This window comes from Falco punctatus (genome assembly GCF_963210335.1).
Source record: "Falco punctatus genome assembly, chromosome: Z".
NCBI lineage: Eukaryota > Metazoa > Chordata > Aves > Falconiformes > Falconidae > Falco > Falco punctatus.
This window is the reverse complement of record NC_137586.1, coordinates 16,897,030-16,923,393: the sequence shown is the minus strand read 5'-3', so window position 1 is coordinate 16,923,393 and position 26,364 is coordinate 16,897,030. Positions and strand designations below refer to the sequence as shown.

General features: G+C 39.3%; 1 protein-coding gene across 4 annotated transcripts in view; it reads left to right on the top strand.

The window, feature by feature from the left end:
• The first annotated feature begins 577 nt into the window (after positions 1-577).
• Positions 578-26,364, top strand: part of FGF10 (fibroblast growth factor 10) — a 68,014-nt gene continuing 42,227 nt past the window's right edge. Inside the window, exons 1-3 of one of the 4 annotated variants that reach the window (XM_080370960.1) lie at positions 578-986; positions 1,414-1,488; positions 1,584-2,144. In XM_080370960.1, coding sequence (XP_080227086.1) covers positions 1,811-2,144 — 334 coding nt within the window. In that variant the 5' untranslated portion in view covers positions 578-986; positions 1,414-1,488; positions 1,584-1,810. Of the gene's footprint in view, positions 1,489-1,583; positions 2,145-26,364 lie in introns of all 4 variants that reach the window. The other 3 variants (XM_080370959.1, XM_080370958.1, XM_080370957.1) reach the window with 3 other exon arrangements.

Here is a 26,364-nt window from a genome sequence, read left to right as displayed (position 1 = left end):
AGAAGGAAGCAAAGGGAAAACCAACAACATACACCCTCAATGAAAATAATAGCTTGAAAAATCGCTTTAAAATAGCCTTGAAAATGGAAAATTTATTTCTTTCTGGCAAAGAAAACTGCATTAGTTTAAAAAAAATAAAGACAGCGAAATATTCAGACAGATTTTATGGGGAAACCTTTGCAATTCCAATAAAACCCCTTTTGCTTTGAAGTCAGATGTGTGATTCGGTAAATGACTCATGTTAGCAATTAGTAAATGGTCATTTAGGGCCCTGATTTCTTTTGAGACAAGAAGGGTGAGGGTGGGGAAAGAAACACAATAAATCTTGAGAGGCTTAAAAGGAAGAGCAGGCTAAAGTGTGAACTTTTTATTTCAGCAACGGAAGCAAGAAATCAGTGATTCATTAATGGAGGGAGAAAGACCTCCATGGAAGCTGGCAAAGAAGAAGAAAAAGGAGCTAATTATGTCTCTTCCCTTTTTACTCTCTCTGACCAGCATATAATCTGCTTTTCCAGGGTCTGCCTGTAGTATATACTTCTTTCCAACCTCTCCACCCAACCCCTCCTCCAGTGGGGGGCGAGGGGGGGGGGGGATCTAGCAGGCAACAAGCTCCAGGTGGCTTTCTCAAGCACTCCACTGCCAAAAAAATAAAATAAAATCCTCCGGTAGAAAAGTTTTTTGGGTTCTTTTTTTTTTTTTCTTGGGGGGGGAGGGTGGGGTGAAGAGGGAGGGAAGCCTCCCTGGAGGGGATTGGTTCAGCCTGGAAGACAGGGAAATTAGTAAAGCATGAGTCTCCGAGCCATGCTGGTGGCCGGCGGAGGCGCAGGACGCCGCAGCAGCAATTAGCAGCCAGCCAAAGGCGGCGGCTGCCGCCGCTGCAGCCCCGGAGGAGGCGAGGGCAGCTCCCGGCGCTGCCTCCGCAGCAGGCACCGCTCGCTCCAAGGGTTTCAGATGTCCCACCGCTGCCTGACCCGCCGCAAATGAGGGTTGACCACCAGAGGCACATCCCACCTCTGATTTGTAATCTCTAACATTTAGGCTACGGCTTCCAACCTGTTTACAACCAAGGGGAGAAGGAAAGGAAGGGGGGGCGGGAGGGGGGAGACACAACGTGGGATTTTTTTTTTTCTCCCTCTCTTTCTGGATTTTTTTTTTTTTTAATACTGTGCTAGAGAATTCAAAGCAAAACAAAGAAACTGCCTCCTCTGGGGTCGTCAGTGAGAAAGGACGGGTTGCGCAACTGGTTTGGGATTTGCAAAAAGGCAAGGGGGTGGGGATCAGAAGAAGGTGCAAAGCCACAACGTGTGAGTGCGTGTGTAAAGGGGTATGTGTGAAAAATTCCTTCCAGCACCCCTCTCCACTGGTTATTATTTATCTTTGTTGTTGTTCACTATGCTGTCATCTATTTTTCAGACCTTTCTGCATCTAAGATGGTGAAGAAAGGAGTGAGGAAGAGAACAAAATAACTACTGGGAAGTCTCAAACCAGGTTGGGGAGTGTGTGTGTATGTGGGGGGGGGTGGGGTGGGGAAGAGCAAAAGGAAAGAGGATTAACCACAGCAACCCCCCCAAAAAAACCAACAGCTCTTTTTTCTGAGGGAGGACTCGAAGGATTAAAAGGCAGCAACTTCTGAGGCGATTTGTCCCCTGAGTTATGGATGTTGGTGCACTAACTTCAGGCCAGATCAGAGCTCAGAGGGATCTAACCAGAAACAGCAACCACCGGCTCTCCACTTGCCTTTTACCAGGTTTTACCCTTCCAGTATGTTTCATTTGATAAGACATTTTCCAGCGCCCAGAGTTTCAGTACAATGTGCAAATGGATACTGACAAATGGTGCCTCAGCCTTTTCCCACCTGCCTTGTTGCTGTTTGCTGCTGCTGTTCTTGGTGTCTTCTGTGCCTGTCACCTGCCATGACCTCGGCCAGGACATGCTGTCCCCGGAGGCCACCAACTCTTCTTCATCATCCTCCTCCTTCCCCTCGTCCTTCTCCTCTCCTTCCAGTGCGGGGAGACACGTGCGGAGCTACAATCACCTCCAAGGAGACGTGCGCAAGAGGAAGCTCTACTCCTACAACAAGTACTTTCTCAAGATCGAGAAGAACGGCAAGGTCAGCGGCACCAAGAAGGAGAACTGCCCCTTCAGTAAGTACGGCTCCGCCGCCGCGCTGCCGGGCAGCGCCTGCCCAGCGCCCCGGCCGCGGCAGCCCCGGCGCCCGAGCCCCCTCGCTGGGGAGGGAAGGGGACGGGGACGGCGACGCCTCGGCGGGAAGGGGGCGCGGGTGGGGTGGGCTCCTCCGGGACGCAGCTCTCCGCTAGCCCGTATCTGCAAGTCTCCTCGGTTACATTTGTTTTGCAAATGGCTTCGCCTAGCACAGTTTGTTTCTTTGCCTGGCAGAAAAGCAAAGCAAATTAGAAAGATGTGCAAGGATGTGGCGCGGAGTGGCGGGGGTCATTGTCTCCCGAATCTGAAAATTATTATCCCCTGTCATTAAAGTGCCTTGATGAGAACGCTGTATTGGAACAATGCATCAGTTCCCCCCATGCACACACGCTCGCTCTTCTCCAGGAGCCGCACAAGAGCTGTCTGCTCCGCACTCCCTCCTCCCCGAGCCCGGAACGGGGGGGTCCCTTTGGGCTGGGGTCGTGCCCGGGTTCGCTCCATGCCGCGGGGGTGCCCGGCGGGCGCAGGGAGCCGGTGCGCGGCCGTGCCGGTGCGGTGCCAGCCGCGTCCTGGCGCGCCCGCCGCCCGCTGCCGGGCTGCAGCGCCGCTATACCGCTCCATTGTAAACATCTGGGGCCGGCTTCGCGCAGACCTCACACGCATTTCATTGTCATTTTTTTTTTTTAATTATTTCAAAGCAAAAGGCATATGACTGTTTCCATGGCTGAAGTTTTGAGCTTTTCTGTAGTTCTAATTAGACTGTTAGTAATAGCATGCTCCGGTAATGTATTTCTGGCTGTCAGTGCTCAAAATGTAACCTTTATTCGGTTTTCCTGCCTGGGCAATCTCAAGCTGAAGTAAGTGTAGTAAATCACAATATATTGCACTGTAACTCTTAAGTGACTGCATCCCACTATAGTAGCATGCTGAGAAAGTAAGCTCTGTTATGCTGGAGGAAACTCTCTGATGGGCTTCAGTGGTGGACAGCCACATTTTGGTTCTTGGACTGGTTTACATAAATCCAGATAAATCTGAGGATAAGTCTTCTGTTAAATTAAAACAACTTAAAGTAACTTAAGTAGGTCTTGTTAGCTAATGTGTAAAGTATGGAGTACTTCAGCAGGTTGCCATGCTATATGACAGACATGACTGTTAATTCAGCTGTATTTCTATTAAATACCCGTAATGTAGGCTTACAAAGAGGGAGGAGAGGGCTGCGGTGTCATATGTCATTACTTCACTTGCTCCACCTTGCAACTTCATACTTTATTATGCACTTAATATTCATAAAAACTTTAGATGTCAAAGCAGTTTAATCTTAATACCTCCCGTTCTGTATTCCACAGAAAGCCAAATTATTGAAAAACAGAGCTACAATGAAGGCTTCGCTTTGATAAATTTGTGTGGAATGAGGTCCTAGCACTGTATTTCTTAGATTTAATTTTGTTTGGCAGAGGACAGCATCATTCCCCCTAAAATGGGATTCTGAAAGCTTTGTGTGCACCTCTGAGAGTAACAAGCCATTATGTGTAGAGCATTACTGTCAAATAGGCTGTAAGGGGCCCAATCGGACAACAATGTACTCGGAGCTAAGTAACTACTCATTTGAGCAGTCCCACTTAGCCAGCAAAACTGTTCAGTCAGTAAAGTTGCATGCATGCATGTGCTTCTGGGAGACCTTGCCAAGAAAAGGTAGAATACACTGAAATGCACATACTGATCTTTCTACTCTTTCAGTCAACGTACAATAACAACCCACTGCAACTACAGAGTGTGATCCTTTTCCCCTGGTTTTCCAGTCAATGCATCAGAAAGAGACTTGGCATTCTGGTGGTGTCATGGTTACTGTCACATCTGCAAGTATCTACTGAAACAGAGGAGAATGTAATTTGTTTCATACAAAAGCAAAACAATGACTTCATTATGCATAGTTGTATCCTGTCCCTCAAATTTATGTGCGGTGAAGAAAGGACTCAGATCATCTTAAAACTTGCAGCTTGCTAACTGCACTTATATCACAAAATCAGACCTAGTGTGCATCTTTAAATACGAAACAATTAGGATTTTGTTAGAAGATAAGTCAAACAGTTGTATGTTCTTCTTTAGTAGTCATTACAATATGCCACGTGAAATTGTTTTCTGTAAAAGTACGTAGTCTGAGACAATTTAAGAATATATTTACAGCACCTTTATTTCAAAGGTGCCTGTGTAGCAAAAGGTTGCAAATGATTAACAAATTCTATGCTTTTTATAACTTTAGGTGTAGCTGTGCTATCATAATACTGCTGTAACCCTGAGCTGGACTGATTCCATACAAATATATGGTATCTTTAAGATAGTCTGAAATACATAATTATATGTGGATAGATTCCTGCCATGCTTGAAGAGTCAGCCAGCCAGCCTACAAAACTGTAGCCTGTTGAACATTAAAGGCTATTTAATCTCTAATACATGTTCCTCTCTTGAAACCATGCTTTCCTAAACAAATAATAGAATATTGACACACAAGACTTGGAAATATTCTAATTTGGGGGCTAATTTTCTTTTTCTTATATGCTAATGTTTAAAATTCATTTATGTTGCAGTAAAGCCTTATCGGTAGGGCTGTAAGATCATGATACGTAATTAGGTAACAACTTTCATGTCTGGCTGCCAGTTAAACACTATCAAGCAAGAACAATTGGAGAAAGTCAGAGTAAACATTCAGAAAACAGAATTTAGTCTTCAGCCTTTAAATGGCTCTTGCAGCGTTCATAATTTGCTCTGTAAATATTGTGTAGAGTGTGCTAAATTGAAGTTTGATCTGGCAGATGGTTTCCAACTTAATTGCTTGGAACTGTTCCATCAACCTTTCTTTACCTATAGTGTAAGGGGAACAGAGGTAGCTTCTGACTGCTCTGTCAGGAGGCTGGGGGAACTTGCAGCATTTGGTGTATCTGGAGGGTGTCTGTCAGTACATAGAAGTAGAACACATTTTAAGCTTTGTTTTATTGATCCTTACGTCTGGAAGTTTGTCCTCAAAATGCAACTGATAGCTCCTCCCACAGCACCACAGCTGTGAGTTCCCTTGCCCCTGTGCTTGACGGAGCTATTTGCATGCATGAATAAGGAGACCTGTACTGCTTTGTGGTGACTGAAGTACGTGGGGGAAAAACAAAACCAAAAAGCTTCCAAAGAGGAATTACAAAAGCTTTCACTATAACTTGATATCTGGGATGACCAAGAGAAGGTTAAGCTAGATGTTAAAATTGGGAGTGAACCGTGTGTGTGCAGATCCTGCCTTTATTGCATCCAGAAAGCTCTCTTGAAGATACTGAAATTTTGGGGGTTTAATGGATGGCGTTTATTGGACTACATGATATATGATAAGCTGGTTGAGGGAAATCTGAATGTATTTTCGTGTGTTACACTATTTTCAATTGACTTTTAAGGCAGCTGCTAATAGCACTATGAAGTGCACAGACTTCAAATGTACAGGACAGATCTTAGCAGCTAAAGAACGGTAACACAATATGCAGTGCTTAATTAGCAGCTGCTAACCTGCAGTGTGTGGACGGCGTTCTGCCTGAGCAGGAACTGCAGGATCAGGCCATTATTTAGGTACGAGTTTAGGGACTGGAGTCTATGTCACAGAGCTCGGATGTTAGTGGGAATGCTGAAGCTGTTCCTGCGGGCTTTGGACCAAGCAGTGCTATGCAAAACCTACGGTAGATGGCGGCACAGCCACTGTGTGGTGTCACCTCCGCTCGAAGTAGGTGGACAAGAAGGGGCTGGATCCTCAGCTGTATGAGCTAGTGCAGATCAAGCAAAGCTAAAAGGGCTTTACACCAGCGGAGAGTCCATTAATTGGCCTTCTGAGCTTCCAAAGTGGATGGATCCAAACAGTGCAAAGGCGCTGTGATTGCAGAATAACAGTGTTTACTGGGGAGCAAGCATGAAACAATTAGCTACTTCTCATGAGCTAACCTATTCCAGGTTTTTCCCCTGAGTATGCAATTATGTTTTTTATATAGCTTTAGGATCTGCTGAAGTCCCTGATAACCTTTGGCTTTATTTTAGTTAGCGTGGGTTCAGATTAGCAACATAGTCACTAATAGCAAGAAAGTTTTGAGTCTCATTCTGTAGCCCAAAAGATTGTAAACAACTACTCTTAATTACTAGAAGTGCTGAACATTACTACTGAGGAGTTTAAGTGTGTGCATATGTATATTACATATAAATACAGATTTTTACTATGTATTGGGTTATATACATAAAAATAGCATTTAATGTGTTTTAGTTAAGTATACTCGGTTTGATACTCAGCTTTTTGATTATACCTTAAGTGTAATAAAATCATAAAGCTTGATGGGTACCTCAACCTCAGCTGTAAAGCTCAAACCAGATAAGAATACTTGGTAAAATACATTCTTTTGCTACTGAACGTCTTTAAGCTAGCTGGGTTATGGGCTCCTTGTGAGCTGGTGTTTACAAATTAGTGTGAGAAATTTTCTCTGTTTTTCTAAAGACTGAGTAGTAGGCATATGTGTTTTGTTGTTTTACACTCCATAGAGATCTGGATTATTTATTAATAAAATCAAAAGACTTGAAATAGGAAATAATACTATTTTAGCGAAGTTATTTGAAACTTTGGTTCTTTAATAGGCAATGTGTAAGTTCTTATGGAGATGATATCGTACTTTAAGTCTTTATTTTCTTCTTTTTTTTTCCTTCTGCAGAACTCAGTTATATAATTTATAACTAGCAGTATACAACCTTAGGCACTAAGATTTATGAATGTGGAAAGAATTGTACTATTTAATGTCTACATGACACTCTCCTGTTCCCCTTACTGCATTCCTGCCTTGTGGACCCTTCATACTGGTACTGTAACCCTATCATAAATCTGTTCAAAATACAGAGTTGTAAGAAGTCTTTTTTTCTTCATAAATCTAATTTATAGCCACTTACACTGGGGGAGTGGTGGTGATGGGAAAAAGTCTGTTCTTCTCAAAACCTCAGAAGAAAGAAACCAAGGGGCATGCAGGTTTATAGATGCCATGCTGTTGCTTTAATGAGAGGGTTCTCAAGTAGTGGCTTGGCCAAAGCTTCCCTTGAAGGTGGCATTAGCTGAGTGAGCACTACAGAATGTGCTTATACTTCTGAAACATCTTGGATGCATTCACTCATAGGATAAGATCCTCTGTTTTGAAATAAAGCATTTTAAGATGACTTTCAGATGTCTTTGAGCTGTGTGTGTGAATAGGGGCCTTTTCACTTCAAAAGGGAGTCAGAATGGATCTTGCAATAGGGGAGTTTATTCCACTGAACCTTTCATTTTGGAAAAGGTGGAGCCCTTCTATGAGCAAATCTTGTTAACCTGTGTGTCTTAAGTTAGAAATAGCAGGTACCTGTATGAACATAGGGCAACATCTCCTCTCATGGTGGATTCCTGACTTTTCTTCTGAGCAAGTAATATAATTGTACAAGGAAGGTTCCACGTAGGAAAAATAATCTTTATAAACAATATTGTATTTGGGTTCTTAAGCTTAATACTTGGGATGATGGAGAAAGTGTGTCAGCAAAGCAGAGAAATTATTCAGTCAACTTGGTATTTGCTATAATGCTGTCTTCCTGGCCTAGTTTTGTTTGGTTTTCTCCATTTTCTGAAGAGCTTTCTGAAGCTTTTACAGTCCCTTCTTCCCCAAAATTGCATTGAATTGAAAGTTCAGTTTGCACATTTTGAACACCTGCTACCACTGCTTGCAGTCACCATAAGACACTGAACTACTTTTATTCTAATATTCCAAGGCTTATCATCTAATGGCCTTTTTGCCACTTTGAATAGCACAAATAGTTTCAATGTTTATCAGCATTAACAACCAGCTTCAGCCTGATGAGACTGTGTGAAAAAGTAACCTTTGCTTGCTTTGGGCTATGGAAACCAACTTACCAGATCAGAAATGGAGGATGCATTTAGTTAACGTTAGCACATATGTTTCTTGATCAATACTAGTCTGATCAATACTAGTACTACTAGTCTGACTGTATGTATGTATTAAACAGATTCTTCTTTTGCTTGAACAACTTATTGTGATGCAGTGTTTAAATATCTTGCAGCCCTTTATTGCTCAGTTGCTCTGAACACAGAAAAGAAGTCAATGGTACTTGCAACCATTAGTTTTGTTAACTAGAAAGATCCTTTCCTAGCTGTATGAATCGCTTGTGTTTCTACTGCCAATTTGTTGTAAAATGTCTGTGTTAGTTACAACACAGTAAAAAGGAGACAGGAAACACTATTATATAAAGTTTTGAAAAATCAGCCTGGGAAAACTCTCTGTGTTTATGAAGAAAATTAAAATCTTCAAGGGTAGGAGTGAGGAGGAGGTGGCTTAATCTTTAATCACTGAATGGATATTAAAACTGAATTCGTTAGCTGAGTGGATTATTAAAGCTATTATTATGCTACTTCATGAGTACAATGCAACAAATAGAAGTTGCAGGGGGAAAAAATGTTACAAGTGAGTGAGGTCACACGCTAAATAATGGCTTTAAAGGCACTCTGTTTTTAAATTAGGTCACTTGTGTTCTTTCTTTGAACATTCAGTTCTAATTGCAACAGTAAATCAAAGAATACACTCAAAGTAGACTCCCATGTAAAGTGGACAACTGGACAGTGCCTTTTTACTGCTACTAACACGTGCATCCAATTACTTGGTTGATATACTCACAATGTCAGCTGTAAAGCATTCCCCTATTTTATAGTTAGCCTAAAGAATTATTAGCCTGTCCCCTTTCACATATACCTCTAAATAATCTGTCAGTAGTGTATATCTTCTACATTTTAAGAGGAATTTTCACACACATCGAAGCTGACTTTCAGGAAAAAAAGGAGATGTTGAAACTGCACCAAAAAGTTTCATTACTTTTCTCCCTTCCCCCTTCCATAATTTCTGATGTAGTGCAAGACAGGAAAAGGCTATGGATACTAGAAACATGAATGCTCGTGAATTTTATATAAAAACAAAGATCAGATCTTTCATAAACCTTGATTTAGTAAAGCAATATGATGCCTGCTCCTTTCATGGTGCAATACATATGTGAAGGACAATAAACTTAGTTGGGTTTTGCAGTTCCTGATTCCTCTTCCTACATGGGGACCAGAAGTGAAAATGGGGGGCCTGAGGAGTCTAATTGCTCTTCCTTCTTCTGCCACATACTAGAGGTTCAAACATTGCACAGAAAAAAAGGAAATTCAAGTTTTCTTTCAGGTTCCTGATGCACATCTGTGCAGCTGTAGTCAAGTGTAGTCAGTGTGTGTGGGAGCTGAGGAGGGAACACAAGCATTTTGCAATCATTCAAGATCATGTTTAATTGGAATTAATGCATGGTTGCCAAGTGGAGGCTGGGTGTAAATCAATGAAAGCATGCCTGCATTAGAGGAAGGCAATGGGAAGTGTGACGAGTGCCAGAGCAGCATTAGAAAGCATGACAAGAAAGAAATAGGGGTGGCATGTGTCATGAGTGGGAGAGAGGTGTGGGGAGAAGGGGCAATGTGGCTTACCAATTTTGGCAGCTGAGAAGTGTTGGTGATGTTGAATTGTCCTGTCTCATCTCACTGAATCATCAGTTTGCTCACAGACTCAACCTATGAAGTCACTAAGGTACCTATTGAATTTGTTCGAAAGTGCATAATCAGTGTTGGGATATAAACTCTTCCAACTCGTGGTTTCATTGTGTCTTCTCTGACACTATTCTATAGATAATAGATACTATTTGATGCATGCTCTGGGATTCTTTTCTTCACATTATCCTCTTCCAGGGGATTAACAACTTGCTTTATTCCTAATGTTAAAGTCAGTATGGACTACTTCCAAGCAGAAAGGTGGGTAAACTTGCCCTTGGAAGTAATAAGCTTTTTAAAGGAGTTACAAGCAAACCTGTATTAAAGAAGAAAAATGTTAAGGTTTTATTAAGTAGGTTTTTCTTCAATTTTTCATTACACTAGTACTATCCACTGTATTTATTATAAGAAACATACACCTGAAGGACATCAAGATATCCTAAACTTCTGAGGGTTTTAATCTTTTGAGGGAGGAATAGGATATTATTGTGATTGATACATTTAGTATTACCAAGTAAGTCGTATTTTGTAAGCTTATCTTTAAGATTTGAAGTAGTAATGTAGTTGTAAGTTCATATATTCAGTAACTGTTACTACAGTCAGCAAGAGAGTGTATGCCCTAGAACAGAACAGGATACAGGATGACTGTGTTTAATAGGAAGTGGATTTTATAAGACCACGGTTTTAGTGCTACCTTTTTATACATTCTTATGACTTTTTAGGAGATGTTAAAGCTTCTGATGTTCACTGAAAGAGTCTTTTGACTTCAACAGAACTAAGTTTGCTCTATCTGTATTTCCCACTTACTCATTTTTTCCATATAGTTTTCCTGGAGGTGGACATTGTCAGTCTGGAAGTACCTTTCTCATCTGCATGAATGTATCTTAGTACCTGTGGCACCTGTCCCTTGGACGAAAGGAAGCTAATGGAAACCTTCCCCTGAACTGTAACCTTAGCAGACTTCTCTGTGCCTCTCTCCCCTGTCTCAGGGGAAGGAGTGTGGTGCACAGCCCATGTTGTGATGATGGGACACCTTTCCTTTGTCAAAACACTAGTGCTAATAACAATACAGAAGTTGTGTGCTCACTGAGGATCTGTAACTGCAAAACCAACAGTGACATGAAGAGAAGCGGCAGAAAGAGTCTAGAGCTAACCACATGAGCCAAGCTGTGGCTGCTTTTTGTTAGTGTGCTTCAGGGGTGGGTTGCTCAGCTGCCTCTTCAGACGCTGAAAAGATAACCTCCTCCCGTGAAAGATACATGTGCTGTTTTGGTTCTTCCCCTCCCAAGTAGCTGGGTCAGCAGTAGGTAATTTGACCAACTGGTCTAAGGCAACACCATGTGTAAACTGGAGCTAAAAGTTAGTACGAGCTGTGTTTTACCAGGCGTTCTGATACAACCAGACATCTAAAGCATTGCAAGCTCTTTAAATTATCACTTTACCTGGTTCTGACAGAAGTAGCTTGGAAAGTGAGTAGCATGTAATAGAAGAAAATGATGATTCACCTTCTTAGAGATGAAGATACTGGGTGAAGGCACATGTGCAAAGTACCCCGATTATTACAAACAATAACATTTGCCATAATGTCTGTTAGGTTTTTTTGTGGACCAGCATCACCTCTGCTTCCAAACACCCATAAGCACGCATAAGTAATGACTCATTTCTTAGGACAATGTATAGATTAAACCACTTAAGCAGCTAAAACATAATTTACTAAGGTTAGCACTGGGAGGTGCCAATAATGCCCTTTCTGAGGCCCAGAAGTGGATTCAGTTCAAACAGTTTTGCTGCTTCCCGTGGGTTTTGCTTTGTGGGCAGCCCTAGTCCTAGGCCCAGGAGGATGGACAGAGATGCTGAGATCATGCATACTGGCAATTCTATACATCCTGGCAATGATGATGTTTCCTATTGCCAGCATACAGTGGGAGATACTGCAGGACAGGGGGAGGGGGACAATACTAACAAAAATCTCTGCTCAGAGTACTACGTAGAGAAATGTACCATTCCTCTCTCAGCTTCATGTGCTTCAATAACCCGAGGAATGGTAAATGGAACCCAGTATGTACATCTCATGACATTTAGACTATGTAATATGTAACAGCTATATATTAGTTTATTCCTTGGTACTTCCTTTTCCCATATGGCAAGAACAGTGACTGCCAGTTGCTTCAAAGCTGATGATAACTATTAAGGAGCTATGAGACTGAACCCACTGACATTACTAAAACCATTTTATGATCACTGTGTGGAAGACAGAAAGATTACTATTAGTAAATGCAGTGTGTTAAATACCTTGCTATAGAGCTTTGGATAAGGAAATGCGTTTCAGCTTGTTGGTATACTTTACAGAATAGCTACTGCATCAAGGTTGCAACAAATTGGTTGGGAAAGAAAAGCTCCAACACCAGCTTTCTTTGCAGAAGAGTTTGCGGGGTTTTTTAACTTTAGAAAGATTCTTAATGACCATGATGGATTGTTTTTTTATCAAAGCAAGACTGAAATGCATAAGGACTGGAATAATGATGTAGGACTGTGAGGAACTAAAGGTTTATGTGCTTCACCACGTGCTGTGAAGACACCCTGGGCATAAAGGGAGCTGGAGGATTCTTCTGTGTCCCTTGTGCTCCTCCTACTGATGGTCAAGCAACACAGGAGGAATCTGCTTAAGGGGAAAGGGAAGAAGACAATTTGGCACAAGGATAGTCTGTGGGAATTAAACTTTGAGTATGACAAGTGCCATGAAGTGTTAGGTATTATGAAATATCAGATCCTTATATATGTTTTTTATCCATTGTAGCCCAATATTTATAAATGTATTTTACTCTAATCTCTCTTTGGCTCTTTGCTGCTTATAAAATGAGAATAGTAATACTTCCTTCATGAGCAAGGGTATTATGAAAACAAATTATTTGTGAAACACACCAGTAACACTGTGATGAGTGCCAGGAAAAAAAAGCCCACCCAGAGGGTAATCATTCTCTTTTTACAGGAAGGGTTGGATATAAGGAATAGGAAGGGCAGTTTTGTCCTCTTACAGAACAGAAAGAGTAGGCTACTTCTTAACTCTTCTGCTGATTTAGGTGTTTGTCTTTTGACTAGAAAAAACAAGATTCCATGGAAAAAAAAATATTCTATAGCCTCTCTTGCAAGCACTGTGTCAAGACTACTCAACAAATTTATTGCATGTATACAAGAGGTAATGGCAAAATAGCTCCTAACCAAACAGCATAACCATAGGTGCAAACTGGATCTGTCCTTCTGTCAAGCAGAGCTCTAGGTCTGGTTGTGATATATGAACATTATAGTCATGAGAGATGTCAAAATTTACTTTGCTTTAAAGGTATGAACATTGGGATGTTTCAGCTCAAGGATCTATATAATTTCTATGATTAAACAGTTGAAATGTAATTGCGATTTCTCTCACTTGACTGTGAGGTCTATCAGTCAATAAAAAATCAAGCGTGATCTCCACCTAATATTTATTGTATTTAGACCTATTGTATAAGTTTGAAACTTCCTTAATTTCTATTAAATTCTGTCTGTGTGCTGAAGTTAAGCTACAGGAATTATTTGTTTGGGTGTTATTTCTTTTGCTACCATTTTTTTATTATTGATACTTCCCCTTTAGTGTTACAGACACTATTCTTTCATTTTAATTTATTATAGTTACTTTTACATGTCACAACTTCTCTTTGAAATGACAGCCATCCAAGTTAAAGTCTTTTCAACTTTAGTGAAAACATATCTAATGAGGCTGACACTTGGCTCATGTGGTATTAATCTGGTCTCTTGGTCATTTCTTCTGTGTCTCCTGCTGCAGTCTGCTCTCAAAAAAGACATATCTGCAGCTGGGGAGTACATAAGATTAACTTCCGCCTCTCTGTGGCTTCTTGCCTCAGACCACACACCAAATAATTCCTCAAAGCATTATCCAGATTTGCTCAAAATTCACCATGCTTGCTTTATTCCTTCAGTTCTGCCACACATGCATTTGTGGACTCTGCTTGCAGCTGATTCTGCTTATGAAACAGGAAACATTTTGCAAAGATGAGGATTTGGAGACAAACATTGTTGTACAGTATCTGTAGTAATTTTTCTGTGGAACTCTTCCCTTTTTGGTTTTGCTGATTTTATAAATGTACACAGCAGACCATAAAGGTCAGCAAGATGTAACGTTTTTGTTTTCGACTGTACTCAGGGCATAACCAAGGCTGATGTAGCTTTTCAGTACAGACTGAATTATAGTAACTCCTGTGTCCAAGATGAACTTAAAAAAAAAAAAAAAAGCAAATCACAGTGCTTATATTCAGGAAGATCTTTAGTGTTGTTTAACTATGAAAGCCTATTAAATGCTACCAAAAAAAAAAGAAGCCACGGTGTGGATGGAAGAAGGATTAGTCAGCTCTCCTATCCTATACCTCCAGACCTTCATCACAGTTTAATATACTTAAAAAGCAAGCCACAGATATAAGGAGCGCTGTGCTCACACCCCAATGCAGAATCAAGAAGTATCAGTAATAAAGAGCAGGAAAACCAGTACGTAAAACCATCTTGTACTTAATATAGGTAGTTACAGCTGAGATTACAACACTTCTCAGTAATTCCGTAATGGGGATGGAAAAATAATTTGGGTGTTTGAGTAAATTTCAGCCTGGCATTTTCTAGTATTGGTATTGTTGTTTTTTCAACTAAATACTTTTCAGTGGTAGTTTAGAAGCCTTCTGCTTTTCACAGTAGCCAGTCATATGTGTGTGTGTGTATATATATATATATATATTCATTTATAGATGTGTTTTGTGTGCCAAACTATAGAAGTTCTATGTGCAAAACACCTGTTACGCACTCACAGACATACTGATAATGCAAGAGTAGATTGCATGGTGATGCAACTAATGTACCACATAAAATGGAGTTTCCAAAGAGTCTGTAACAGCTCTGACAAGTGTAATCCTTGTGCATCTGTTGCTCTGAGCACATCTGAGAGCTCCCTCCATTGAGTTTACAGCGTAAAAGTTGTCATGAGGTGAAACATCTTGAGTACAAGTAGACATCTGTGTCGTTATTATAGTATTCAGACAGATTAGATTACTGTCTTCACAAGGACCATAGCATATAATTTACCTAGCAAAGGATGGTAGAGACTGCTAATGAATCCTAGTTAACATGACCACATGACTTTGTAGCAGAGTTTTTTTGCTGTTCTCTTTTTTTTTTCTTTGCATTCCTTATCCAAATGGTAGATTTTTTTTTCTGATTTTGAAGGAGAGCTGATACTCACAAGTAATATGTCACAAGCCACTAAAAGTGTCAAAATCTTACAGCAGGCCCTTGGTGGCTTGTTAATCTCTCCTTCCCCCCCTTCCTTTTTTAAAGGAAAAAGACTAATCCATTTAAATATAATGAGAGCCATGCTTGCCATAGCCTACTTTTCAAACAGTATCAGCCAAGCAAGATCTGTCTTATTTCTTCACCTTGTTTTCTTGGCTCAAATAATTAAACAAAAAGCTGGAAAATACAGGGTTTTATGGCAAAGGTATTTCATATGTCAAATGAGAAATGGAGGCTGTCACTTTCATAACACAAAAATATACAAGTGTAAGGGCAGGGAAGTTTTTCTTTTCCTTTGTGCCCCCCTTCTAAATTATCATCAGCAACATGCAAAAGATAAACCTCTATGTTAAATAGGGAGACCAGATGTATGTTTAACCTCTTGCCCCCATTTTTCTAACTGGTTTCCATTAGGAACAAGAAGTTAAAATATCTCTAAACAAAAATAACTGATATGGTAAAGTGAACTTTTCAACTGGATAAGAGCTCTTTAGGAAAAGGCAGTATTACAGAGCCCTGTGTTAGGCCAGCAGACTGTTTTACTATAGTGATACATCTATACTCAGAACAGTAACTCCATGTTTACTTTTGATAAGTAGTGGCAGAAAGTTTGTTGAGTTGCAGCAAAACCGAAAGTAACAAGTAGTTAAAATTCTCATGTGTTAAAGACCAGTCAACTGTATGGCTGTATTATTTTCCCTGTCTTCAGAGACAGTGACTGAGGCAGGGAGTTTAAAGACCAAGATTTTCTCTCTTTTATCTTTATTCAATCTTATTCCACCATAAATCCCTGGCCTGATGATTCTACTCTGTTCCTTAGTTTGTGTTCACTATACAAAGGATGACATGAACATTCTTAATAGAAATGGAAATTGAAGGGTAAAGTGTAATTTATTTTGTATAACAGAGTGTTTCTGCAACATAGATGTACATGTATGACAGATTAAATGACGACTTTAACACTGGTTAAAGATACAGAAGGTAGAGAGTAAAGACACAGAAAGAAGAAAAGTTGACAGAAGTGATTCAAAAGAGACGTTAAGCAATTCAGTCTAAAGACAGAGGTATTGGAAAGTGTCTTCTCTTGGTAAAAATGCCTGTCAGCCAGTGGATTCAAGAAAATTGGCAATGTTTGAAAATGAGTTGTTCTTAATAAGCAAAGCTAGGAGCTACTGGTAACCCATAAGCTATCCTTTGGAAGAGTTTGGGAACTGAGTTTGTTTTATCATGAAAGATGAATGTTTTAAGTGCTGTTAATGTATTCACTACAGATACCAGCTGTAGAGAGTCTGTCCTTTTGGAAGTACAGAGTCTGAAAACCAGCGGATTTTGCATATGGATTTTAAATTAATCATTTTAATTGCTTCCTTCTCATATTGTTGAGCTTTTATGGATGAGTTAGTGTTTAGGAGATATTTAACTGAAGAAAAGGTATTCAACCAGGCACAAAAGAAAATTGCCTACAGAAAGGCAGGGGAAACAGGTCTGACACTGAAAAAATCAAGATGCTGTTGCAATCAGAGAATCACTACCAGAAGTGAGTGACTAGAACAGAAGCCCTCCGGGAACTTGTTCGAACTCCTCTGCTGGAGGTTACTAAATCTCACTAGCTCATGTTAGCATTCTATAATTTTCCCCATGCAAAATTACACATCTTAGCTTTACTAGCTTAAATTCAAGATTTCAGCCATCCTGGCTGGCTGGTATTATCTAAAGCAAGTGTACACTGGAGTGTTTGGAAGGCAGCTAAGCTCCATCTAAAGACTGGCTGGCATAGACACTTTTTTTTTTTCCCCCTTTAGTTACGATTCATAGCAGGGGTGCAGGATGTTTCAGAAGGAAAAAAAGTAAAGGAAGTGTTAAAAGGAGTGACGTTTGACATAAAATTACCAAAATCATTTAGACTTTTAATAGAGAGGATGGAGTTTTGACCCTGTACCTAAGCGTAGCAGTCTAGGATCTTAGTTATGCATTCCTCGCATTTCTTTGAAATTGGCAATGTAAAGTCGCCAATTTATTCACACTGTGATTTCAGCTTCTACCAATAGTACCATTTCAGCACCTTATAAAAGTAATAATACCACTTTAGAACCCAGTCCAGGAGAAAATACCAGTTGATTTTATGGGTTGTGCCAATCCTGGAAAAAGTTGCAGATGTCAGCTTTACAGTAAACTGAAATAGCCAAAGGAAAAGGTCAGTTGTGGGCTAAAGAGGAAAAGGAAATGAAAGAAGAATTCTTTGTGCTGCAGGCTGCAGTGGGGAGGCAGGAGCACTCTGAATTCACACAATAAGCTCCTCATCTTTTGTGCCCTGCAGCTACCTTAGAAGCTCTGTCTTCTCCTTATCAGCATGAATTTCAAAGGTGAAATGCCAGTATTGGAACCATTCCTACTGAATGGCTTCAGCTGACAGTTTCTGTGGAACAGCAGCCTATGCATGGTACCAATGGCAACTTTACAACATCTCTGGAACACTCTCATCCACTCTTGTGGGCACTTCCACATGGCCTCTCCCACCTACAGACATCCTATCTGTTGGCAGTCTGAGAGCTGTAGGTAGGTGGGGAGTGATTTTTCGCTCTTGGCCTAAAACAGGGAAGTTCTACAAAGCCATGTAATGTATAACCAGTGAACTTATGGCACCAAAACCAATCTCTACTCATCTTTCTCTGGCTTCTTCTTTTAACATCAACTTTTGGTGGACCACTTTAAAATGGTCAGGCAGCCCTTGTGTCCCAGGATCAGGACACAGCCAGCATCACTGTGTAGTTTACGATGACTCAGGAGCTCAGCTTTGGGCACAGCCTCACCATGGGCATTTGGTCAGTGTGTGTCTGTTATTCAAAAATGTGTCAAGTCACAGGAAAGTAGGACCAAGGAGAACCTCCTGAGAACCTTAATATAGCCCCTGTTATCACCAGTGATTGTCATATACATTTTTTCAGAAGTATATCAAGTTCAATTAACACCAGCTAGGTTTGCTCATCATACTCCTTAGCTGTATTTTACAGAAGGCTATTCCACAGTCTTGCTCCTCTAAGGGCTACAAATAATTCTTATTTTCAGTCAAAATACCTTCATAATCTGCACTACTTTCCCTAGTATCACCCTTCACTGCCTCATAGCTTTTCTTCTTTAGAGTTCGCCACCAACTTTTTCACATAGAAAGCAGTTATATTCTCTCCTTGTTTTTTCTCTTTTTTAAACGTGGTATGCCAGGTTCGTTGCTAAACGGAGAACAGGGTGCTGAGACATCACTTACCATCTTCCTGCTCATTCTGGATGGAAAGGAATGTAGCTACATCCACATACGCTAATAAACTATGCATCTTGGTGGAGGATATTAATTCCTGTGTGGCACCCTGGAAATGTAGCTGTCTTGCTTTCCAAACCTAAGTTATATAGCTTTTCCGGGGCAGTTTAATTTGAAGTATTTCTTGTAGGTTTTCTGGTTGGTTCCGTGTAGACATGCCCTTTTCTTGTGAGAGAATGCTTTCATTCTCCTGTCTTTCTAAAACTGCTTCTACGTGCATGGTCGTAAACCAAAACTACACACCATGTCCCAGGCCTAAAAGAGTAATTCCAAGATTACTAAAATTAGCAAACCCCCAAAACAGACCTCACATCTCACTTGGCAAAGGCTGCCTTATGCGCAACTAGTAAAAGAAATGTGGACTACAGAAATGGGCCTGGTTTACGGTGCGTTTGTCAGTGCAGAGTGTTGAAAAGGTTTAAGTACTCTGTTGAGTGATGGTCAGAATACAGCTGATGTAGACAAAGGTGAATTGAAACAATTTATCATGTGGTCTTCTACTGTCATTGATTTGCATATAAGACTTCTGAAATTTGAAAGGAGAATATTGTTTTATGAGTGTTTTGGGGAGGAAACTTATTTTCCCCCCTTTCTTAAAGATGTTGAAATGCCAAAGCATTTTCCAACTGGATTGAATATGAAATATTGAAACAGACTTTCCTACAAAATCAAAGTCCAAAATAATGTCTGCTTAGATGAAGCATGACATTTTGGGGGAATTAGTTAGAAACATGTAATGAAAACTGTCCAAATTGAAATACTATTTTTACTATAGTAAGCTTAACAAGATGTTTATCTTTCTCTTTTAGAAGTATAATAAATGAATTTTATCATAATTTTTAGAAACGGGAGTTGAAAATTTGGTTGAAGCCCTCTATGGGGAAATGAAATTTATTTAGTGATATTTTCAAATGAAATAATTTTTGGTCATAAAAGTACCATCTATAGCTTGCTAACTTCAAAATAGGAAAAGAATTGGAGAGTGAGCAAATAAATGCTCAGAAGAGGGTTGCAGTATTCTTTGCCAAAATAATCAGGCTCTTCACTGACACGATGCTAAACACAGAGAATTACTATGTTGTGTTTTGCACAGGCCTGTGTCCAAGTTCTTGGTCCAGGCAAGCAGTTTGACTGTAAAACATCTAAGTTAATACTTGAGGCTCTAAGGCACAGACATCTGTATGACTAGAGGAATAGACAGTTCCAGCTAGTCTTAGCTTCAGTCCCTAAGAGTTATTGAATTAGAAATACTAGAAAGTTGGGGCACATACGCATAAAGGCTTAACATTGCATACAGAACTGTTGCTTTCCATGCAGAAACCTGCGCATGGGTTGTTATCTGTCTGTCTCACATGTAGAAGGGAACAGGCATAGCTCTACCTTTACTTTCTTGGCTTCATTCGTCAGTGTTATCAATGGGTTTAGGATAAGTATTAGGAAACATGCTTGTTTTCTGCTCCCAAGCAAAAGCATTGTTTGCCCTATACAGTGCAAGCTGAGGAACCAAAACCTTTTTTTTCATGAAGTTGTATCATTTTTATGCTAAACACGCATTTCTATTTAGAAAAACACTTTAGGAATCAGTGGCTTTTATGTGGTTGTGTATTTGCATTTGATATAATCCATACAGGTCTCTTGCTTCTGTGTTAAGAAAAGGTGAAAAGAAGTGTTGACAATTATGGTTTTTTTCGTATTATGACAGATCTTTTCAATATAGTATTTCCTGAAGCCTTTAGGTATATTTTCTCATGTTCCTGCCATTCTAAGATTGATCTATCAGCCAAGGCTATTTAGTACTCCCCTGATGCATCAAGATGTCATAGAAGAAGCGTGGACTGTTGCAGCTGATCTATGGAGATAACAGGCAGCACATGACATTTTTTTTTCCTGTTTTCCTTTTCTTTTACTATCTGTACATCTGGCTTTAATCAGTGACTTCTCTGTGAAATGTTGCAATTGGGCCTGAACAAAGTCTTTGCTCTTCTCTGATATGGACCTGTGGATTATAGGTGAAACTGCATTAAGAGGCTACAGAGGTTAATTACGCCTGAAAGTTTCCAGTACTGTCCACATCAGTTGACACTCTCAGCACACTACATAAACAATCTGAAAGAAGCTGTCATTAGCAAAGCAGGCAGCGCCTGCCCAGCTCATGCACAATCTGCTTGCATTTTGAAGCCTTCACACATGGTTGAATGTTTTGCATGAGTCATTTATGTATTCACATAAATTTGTTGGTCAGCTGCACACCCTGTGTGTGCTATTTCTTTCATATACACAAGGAAAAGGATTCCTACCTATCCTCCAGAAATGTAACACCTGAACAGTCCTTTCTAAGAGCTTTCTTTTTATTTAAAGTATGTAATCTTTCTTTTTTAATAAAAAGCTTAGAGCAATTTTACTAGAACACCTGCATATATTGTACTTGTCAAGAATTCTTGAGGTTCTGTGATCACATTTTGCTGGTTTAAAAATGTTTTTACTCTTTTGTCCTGTGAAAATTCCATATTGACCCAGAAGATAACTTCCATTGGGAAAATAGTGAAATTTATTAAACAAGTGTTGTCAAGAGTACATTGTAGGCGTACTAATAAATCATTGGTTTTGTTTTACAGGGATCCTTGTAGGTGTTAGGTTAAAAACAGAAAACATAAGGTTTTCAAACAAAAGCAGTCTTTAGGACAATCATGTCTCATTTAAGATTTTTTTTTTATTTCAAGCCAAACTCTAGTGAAATCGGTTATCTTCTATGCAAAACAGAGAAATGGAAGTGCAAGTACCTGCTTCCCTCTGTCTCCTGTTATGATGTTTTCTTACATTCTAACACCGTTTTCTTTACTCTTTTTGAAGAGAAGAGGCAGCACTTTATGCTTTGGAGTGTGCAGGAACAAGTTGTGGAAGGGTTGGAAGGTCAGTCAGTGAGCTCCAAGTGTGGCAATTCACTTCTGTCTCACCTCATTCCTGCTTCTTCAGAGCAGCAGCACAATAATCTTTTAAATCTGTTTGATATGGTTTGTATGCTTGAAGCAACTTGGACACTGCTTGCATAGGAACTGTCTTGAATTTGCCTATATGAGATCACAGGGGGGGAAAAATCGTAGGACACTCAAAGAATTCTCCAGGTTGCTAGATTTAATTACCAGAATTTTGAAGGAATTCATTTGTACCAAAAATAATTGAATCATCATTTTTTTAAGTGGATTAGATACAAAAATATAATATAAAACAGCCATTACATTGAGATATGATGTGGGACATTTTAGCTTGTCAAAATGTGCTTAGAAACGTATAACAAATGCCAAGATGATACTGTGAATTGTGAAAAGGAAAAGACACAAGTTCTGCTGTTTGCTGTTGCCAGTAAATGTCTACTTTTGTTTAGACATTATTACTACAAAAGCCAAGATAAGATTGTGATTTGCCAATTGTTGCATTGAATTACAATACACATATGCCAAAAATTATGTTTATATAATTTAGTGTGTTGTGTAATAAAAGTGTTAGGTAGTCCAGTTAATGAAGTTATTAAATTTTGGCAGATTGGTGTTTAATTGAGTTCATATTTAGTATCATTTTTGGGGAGAGTGCGTAGAAGGAGAGTTGAATTCTACTTCGTCTTAACTGAAACAGACTAAGCTGTTGATACAGTAATGCCTGTAAATAGCAATTAACTGCTACGTAATAGTAGGTTTTTCTAAGAATAAAATTTTGAGAGTTTACTTTAAAACAGAATAGTTTAAAGTGGAGCTTTTATTCCCTATAAGCAAGAGTCTGTGTAGTCAACTTCCCTTTTGGACAGGTAAGATGTTGCTGGTCCCAGGAGAACTATGTGCTGTGGAAAAGGTCTTTTATCTCATAGTGCAAGTCAAAAAATGAGGGTTAAATATTTAGTAGTGGAAACTTGCCCATGGGAATTAGCTCACCTTATTATTTTATGTCAAATGAGATCTTGGTTCTCAAAATGAGTGTGTCCTTTTCCATATTTTTTAAATTAGAGTACAAGTACAGTTTAAAGGATCTCATTCTTTACATCAAAACCCTATTGTAGTCACTTGGATAATTTTCTTGAGGTTAAATATCACTTGAATGGAGGAGTTTGCGGGATTGGTTTTGCTGTCCTTGCAAGTTGCCAAGGCACTTTCTGTTGAACAAAATCTGCACACCCTAGCTCTTATGAGTTATGTTTGTTGTTTATTTTTCCATTATCAAGATGACCAGTTATATGTTTCATAAGTAGGTTTTTTTGATTGAGAGTGTGGGAAACAAGCTCCATTCGTCCCTTGTTTGGTTTGACACCCTTCCTGGACACTAACACTTAATTAGTCATTGTCCAATCTAAGGAATTTGAGCAGCTTATTGGTTTTGTTTATTTATTCCATCTCATCAGTAAGTAGAGTAGTATAAGGTGTATCTTGAAACAGAACATGATGTGAAATGTCTATGTTAAAAAATTGCTCATTGTGGGTAATAGAAGTCAAACCATTGCACTATTTTTAAATTCGTGCAATGAGAGGTGACAGTCTACTAAATTACATATCAGAAAAAGAGAAGGACAGATTGAAATTGTAGCTACAAATATCTCTGAAGTGTGAAGATGAAATTAAATGCTTTTCTACGAAAAAGAAAATAAATCCAAATTTGAAAATACAATGTATTTAGGCCAGTTTGAAATAAAGATGTCTGAAAATCAACGACAGCAGTTTTAAAGAGCCTGTGCTGTCAATCTAGATGTATACTACTCTTTCATCCAAGAATTAGCTTTCTAGTTGGGGTTTCACTGAATAAAAATGTTAAAAGAAAATTCAGGTTCTAGAAAGATTTTCACATAGACAAAACCACCAGCGAGGTTCCTTTTTGAATGATTTGTATAAACATTTTCAGCAACTCAATCCCAAAGTGTTCATTAAAGTCAACATCTGCTAAGCTTCACAATTTCTGGCTTTACTGTGAATACTTCCAGTTGTTGCAAACTAGGTAATTGGGTTTCTATTTCCCCTTCACTTAGCATATTTTGCTGTAGCAATAAGCAAAGAGGCAGGTAAAGATGTTTTAGTGGGGTGGGGGTTTTTGGATGAATTCAAGCCAAACCTTGGCAGCTTGTATTTGTATGAAATCTTTCCCTTCATATTTATTTTAAATTAAAAGAACTTAAAAATCTTTGATGCTGGAAGCTAAGCCTTTGAGTATCCACTGACAGTGTCCAAATGTGCATACTTGTTGGTACATTCAAATATTTATAGCTGCTCTCCAGAAAGATGTGCCAAATAATTTCATTCTGCTCACATACATTGCAACAAAATAGTTAGGAGAAAATAAGAAAGGTGAGAGAAGGCCCAGAACAATAAGATAAAAAATGAGACATCTGGTTATTTAAAATTATAAACAAAAATTTAATCATTGATGTAAATCTCATAAGCATTTTCTTAGCAGAAATATTTACATAAGATGACCAGGTGTGACTGCCCAGCTGTGGGAGAGTATTAGGTGTCTTGTAGTGTTATGAGTGTAGAAAAACTGTGAGAGTTGAAAGGAGTAGATGTGTATATGTGTGAGTGTGTGTGTGTACACAAAGAATAGAATTAAGTAACCAAGGTCACCTTACTCAAGGTGGCTTACTGCAAAATAGCTTGTTTGTTTGTTTGTTTGTTTGTTTTAATCACTTGGCTTGTAAACGGGCTTTCTCGTTTTGTTCTCATGGCTGCAGTTATTTGGCCTAGATACACACATGCATGAGCATATATTGCAGGGGATCTGGAGGAAGGATTTACAGTAATTTACAGAAGTTAGCCACATGAAATAAAAGCAAGGGCATTCCTGTTAGAAACCTGGCTTCAGCTGGTGTCTGCCTAACCACGGTTGAGTCTAATGAATAGCAATGGGGCCTGGTATTACGAAGTGCAGGGAATCATCAAAGGTAATAAAATTGAGATCAGACCAAAGCAGCATCTGGGAGTGAAGTTTTAAGTCGCAGACAGGAATGTGTACTAATTATTGCATTGTTAATATGTTGCATGTGTTGGTTGAGTAGAGATGGTGTGACTAAGGGCAGGCAGTAGCACAGCCAGTAGCCCTGGATTTTATCCATCACAGATTCTGTATTAAATCTCCAGCTGCTTTATAACTTTCCTAATACAACATATTCCTGTGCAAAACCTGTCTGTCCAACTGAGCACACCACTTCTTTCAGATGTCACCAAATTTATGTAGCAGCCTAGGTCCATTTGGCTTCCTACTAAACTGGATTGAAAGCTTAAAAGAGGCAGCTGGACAATGTTTCACTGCTACTAAAATATTTGCATTGTATACATCAGACACTCAAGTTCATCGACGTGCTTTGAGGGCTTCTTTCTTATATATACAGGAGGAACATTTAGTTGAGATGCTGTTGCAGCATTGCTGTCAAACACAGCATTCCAAGGTGTCTCATACTTAAAGAAGACTGTTCTTCAGTCTGTTCTTCCTTTTTATAGATCAGGAGGCTTTGGCAAAAGTATTGTTTTCTTTTCTGTACAAGGTGTGCCAAAGAAATGCAGAGCAAGCACACTTCACCAGCCAAAAAAATCTCTTCGTCCTGAACTTTACATGTTTATTCTTAAATATCAAAGCTGTACAATTAAATGTAATACTAATCAACCTGTTGAACAGAATAGTATTTAGCATTAGTATTTCAATTTTTCAAAGCTATAGCAACATAAGCTAATTAATTTTCTTAAAGCACAGGAAGCAATAAAAATCTTGTAGTGATTTGAATGTGATGTAGCAGGATAACATAATCAGCTTACATGTCTGCATGAGAAATGGTCTTGAATATTAGCTGGAGTAATACTACAGTAAGCGAAGCCATCATTTTTCTCTGTGAAGACTTTCAAATTTCAGGCTTTTCCATCAATATCTGTTTAAAATGCAGAAAATTCTCCTGTTAGCTTTACTGCTGTTTGCATCATTCTCAGTTTATGTCCTGTTCTGCTCCCAGACTCCCTTGAGCTATCTGATACCAGTGAAAAATTATGATTATGAGGATTATGACAGATGTCAAGGGAATTTACCTCTGACACCTAGTAGCCTTGTGAGGCTCTTATGAAAAATTTTGATTTCTCAAATTAGTCTGACTATTGCCTTCATGTTAGGAGACTATTTTGTTTATAAGTAATACAAAATAGCATTGCCTATCAAGAGCATTTGTGGGATGTGGTATTGAATACTTCATGGACAGCCTGCTAATTTAGTTGTCAATCTATGATGAAAACTTTTGGCTAGAGTTAGTGAAAAGTAGAGCGGCACTGAAGGACCTCACATCACCAGCACTTTGATCTGGGAATGGATTGTCATTTATTATTTGATCAAGACCATACATCAGGAACAGTCACATTTTGTTGTGGCTTCTGTCACAGGGCCATCAAGAAAGAGGGTAGCAGGTCTCTCGCCACCAGCTTGATTATGGTGCTCTGAATCTGCCCTATGACATTCAGGGTTTTCTTACTCCTAAACTGTCTTAGCCTATCCAATGACCAGATGCTATCACACTAGAGAATTTACATTTGAAAAGAGAAAGGGGAACTGTGCTGTAACTGTTATGGGCTTTGTCTATTCTACTATATATTATTTTTGCCAGGCTACCAAGACTCCAATTACACTTCTCTTATTTTAATTTTGCTCTCAGGCTGTAGAGTTGAGAAAGTATAATTTAATTTTTTTTTCCAAATTTGTAGATTTTGAAACCTAATTTGTCATTATATCTTTTTCTCTGTAACATATTTTACTTCTGACACAAATAGCCACCTATCTGATTCCAGTGGTAGCAGTGGCTTGGTCAGCCTCCTTGATGCAGAATGAGAACACTTTTGAAATCTTGAAATGTTTCCTTGGCTAGAGAGATGGTTTCCCACCCAGCTTTTGCTAGCAGTCATATTTATCCATGGAATCCCCATATGGCTTTGTGGGTGGTAATGTGTAGAGG